The sequence below is a fragment of the Halyomorpha halys genome, unplaced genomic scaffold, assembly GCF_000696795.3.
Source record: "Halyomorpha halys isolate HHAL.00 unplaced genomic scaffold, Hhal_1.1 Scaffold610.1, whole genome shotgun sequence".
NCBI lineage: Eukaryota > Metazoa > Arthropoda > Insecta > Hemiptera > Pentatomidae > Halyomorpha > Halyomorpha halys.
Genome location: NW_027111612.1, coordinates 78,392 through 80,461, shown reverse-complemented (window position 1 = coordinate 80,461; position 2,070 = coordinate 78,392). Strand labels below are relative to the sequence as shown.

The 2,070-nt window shown below is 29.5% G+C and overlaps 1 protein-coding gene across 1 annotated transcript in view; it reads right to left on the bottom strand.

Moving 5' to 3' along the window:
• LOC106684747 (transcription factor IIIB 90 kDa subunit) overlaps window positions 1-1,904 on the bottom strand; it is a gene marked incomplete at its 5' end in the record, with an annotated part of 8,455 nt that extends 6,551 nt beyond the window's left edge. Inside the window, 3 exon segments of the mRNA XM_014427000.3 lie at window positions 348-477; window positions 565-658; window positions 1,755-1,904. Of these exon segments, the coding sequence (XP_014282486.3) occupies window positions 348-477; window positions 565-658; window positions 1,755-1,904 (374 nt within the window).
• Window positions 1,905-2,070: the final 166 nt, after the last annotated feature.

The window sequence follows — 2,070 nt, the reverse complement described above, 5'->3', positions numbered from 1 at the left end:
TGAAGGCCTAAAATTAAGGTCGAAAAGTCATCACAAATAAAAACGTTTTGTTTATTTCTGTATTTTTGCTAACCATCTCCTTATTTATTTTAATGATTTCCTATTGAGAATAGGTAATCAGTAAGAAAAATCTTAACATATAAAATAAAATATTAAAGAAATGATTTAACTAACTAAGAATATTAAAATACATTATGTCTTATTATGAAATGTTTTTCAATTACTTAGTAGAAGCAGGAATAAAAAAATTTAACAAATTTTTTTTTTATAAAATGGTAAAAATAACAAAATATGTTCACTAATGAAGCAATCATATTTCTTAATTATTAAATTACAAAAATATTTGCCTTTAATCTTTCCCTATCTTTGGCTCTTGCTGCTTTGTACGATGGAGGGTCTTGTTCTTCTTCTAAATCTACGGTCATAAACTCTTGCAATGTAAGGGAACTAGAGGGTGTTTCGCCGAACTCCACTAGCCTGGTAAAACATAGTAGTATTTAATGAAATAATAAATAATAAAACTTTAAAAATTAAAAATGAATAAAAAAAAAAAAAAAAACGAACCTTTTTCTTAATGTAGATTCATGTACTTGAACGACTTTAATAATATCACCAACGGTTCGATTGAACTGGTGCAAACGAGAAGCCATTAATAGAGCTGAAAAAAATATATATATTAGCACACCAACAATGAAAATAAAATAATAGTTGTTGAATAGAATAGCACAATGAATATGATTTTTAATCTTCTAGTTCTAATAGATATTTGTTTTCAAATATTACTTTTTTAGATACTACTAAAGTTTCTATTTAACAAGTTATTAGTTGGCTCTAAAGACCTTATAGATTTTTGGCCGTCCCAGTCTGCCTTCTCTACATCTGCATATCTTGGGCTACTGCCCAACATTACAATACATTTTACTGTACAACATTTTATACGAACAACTAGAAATTAACATTTTACGAGTTTATTTTGTTAAATATCATAAAAACTACTACTTCTACAAAGATAAACATAATTAACTAGTTTGCAGTAAATTTAACTAGCTTTAATTTGAGCGCTGACAGACATCTGTACATACAATGGTTTCTGAAATAAAGTTTTTCATAAATCAAACTTATTGTCCGAACAACAATAAATCAATTTATTTTAGCAAATATCATAAAAACTACTATTCCTACGAAGGTAAAGGTCATAAACTTCTTTATAGTCCATTAACTATAATAGCTTTAATTTGAGTGCTAATAGATATCTGTACGTCACATAGTTCCTGAGATATAGATTTCTCAAAATAAATTAACTAATTACTAATCTTTCTGCAGATTTTTAAGAAATTATGCTTTTTAAAAAACTATTTCTCGAGAAGTATTGGACGTAAATAGCTCTTTTAGGGCTAATATTTTAGCAAATTTACTCTTCTTTAAATAATGTTCTCTTAGATTTTCTAGTGTTGTTGGTAGTTTTAAAGATATAGAGCTCCAAAGGAAAAATTAGTGTTTTTTTAAGGTTTTGAAATAGCCGCCATTTTTTAATCCCCCTACTTGGCAGACTCATCAATTTTGACTAGTAATTAAACGTAGTTTTTATTGAAGTAATAAAAAATTGGGATGAGATAACTGCCTTTTTTTCTTCCCGGCTCTTGTACTAGGTATACCGATGCTTGTTGCTTCCTTTGTTTAACAATCAAGGATTTGTACAATTTTTGGATTTGTGACAAGTAGCCAAACGTGTAAATCCAGCATAATTGCATTACCTGCACCACAAATTCCCGAAGGCCTTCTACCGTAGTGCATACTGTCCCTCTTCATCCTCTGGACGAGTCTTAACGCTGTCATCGTCACCTCGTGAGTCTTCTCGCCCAGTTCGAGCTTATTGGCGAACCGGAGGACGTACAAGCAGGGGTCTGTAAAAGAAATAAATGTATTATTATTTATTTTGTTTTATTAGTATATTATTAGTTGAATGAAAGGGTGGCGATGAAGAAAGGTACAGAAAAAAATATTTATATATGTATATATAGTTGACCGTAAAATTTGATGTATAGGAAGATGGTCAGGGTTGCGGTCAAA